Below are 1,088 nucleotides of genomic sequence, written 5' to 3'. Positions count from 1 at the left end.
CCCACCACTACAACAGAGGCACCATCTACCACGACAGAGCCCACTACTACCACATCAGAGTCACCTATTACTACAAATGAGCCTGCCACAACCACAACAAAGGCCCTAACCACTATTACAACAGTGGCACCCACTACCAGCACAGAACACACTATCACCACCAGCTCCATCACCACCACACAAGCTCCCATTACTACCACTGTGCCCCCTACACCCACAACCACCACAGAATCACTTACAACTTCAGAAGCCACCGTTACGACCACTACTATGACCACTACAATGCCAGTCACTACCACAGAGATCACCACTACTACCAGAGAGGCTCCCACTACTACCACTGAGCTCCCGACAACTACGACCGCAACAGAGCCCTCCACCACTTCTACCACCTCAGGTACTCCCACTACTACAACTGAGCCACCCACAACCTCCAGCACTACTGGGACCCCCACCTCTTCTACCACTTCAAATGCTGCCATTACCACCACTACAATGACTGCAACAAAACCAATCACTACAGAGGCTATCACTACTACAACAGAGTCCACGACCACCACCACCACAGATGCTACCGCTACTACAATGGAGCCCCCCACGACCACGACAACAACAGAGTCACCCACATCTTCTTCCATCTCAAAAGCTGTCATAACAACCACTGCTATAACTACAACAAAGCCTACCACCACAACAGAGCCCCCTTCTACCACCACAGTGCACATTACTACAACATCAGAGTTCCCTATTACTACAACTGAGCCCCATACAACCACGACCACAACAGATAACCCCTCCACTACAACCAGAAAAGAGGCAACCACAACCACAGCAGAGCCCACTGTTATCACTACCACACAGGCTCTCATTACTACAACTGAGACACCCACAATAACGACCCGAACTGTTTCCCCCACAACTACGACCACATCAGAGGCCACTGGTACTACCATTGGTAAAACGACAACTAAACCCACCACTACAACAGAGGCACCATCTACCACGACAGAGCCCACTACTACCACCTCAGAGTCACCTATTACTACAAATGAGCCTGCCACAACCACAACAAAGGCCCCAACCACTAT

The 1,088-nt window shown here is 50.5% G+C and overlaps 1 protein-coding gene across 1 annotated transcript in view; it reads left to right on the top strand.

Moving 5' to 3' along the window:
- LOC119429823 (mucin-5AC-like) overlaps positions 1-1,088 on the top strand; it is a gene marked incomplete at its 3' end in the record, with an annotated part of 2,664 nt that overhangs the window by 1,032 nt on the left and 544 nt on the right. The window contains exon 2 of the mRNA XM_037697367.1: positions 141-955. Within this exon, the coding sequence (XP_037553295.1) occupies positions 141-955 (815 nt within the window). The remainder of the gene's footprint in view (positions 1-140; positions 956-1,088) is intronic.

The sequence above is a fragment of the Nematolebias whitei genome, unplaced genomic scaffold (assembly GCF_014905685.2).
Source record: "Nematolebias whitei isolate Nwh7 unplaced genomic scaffold, NemWhi1 Nwh_scaf_8311, whole genome shotgun sequence".
In the NCBI taxonomy this organism is placed as follows: domain Eukaryota; kingdom Metazoa; phylum Chordata; class Actinopteri; order Cyprinodontiformes; family Rivulidae; genus Nematolebias; species Nematolebias whitei.
The sequence above is the reverse complement of the archived record's forward strand: the minus strand, read 5'-3'. Positions and strand labels throughout refer to the sequence as shown.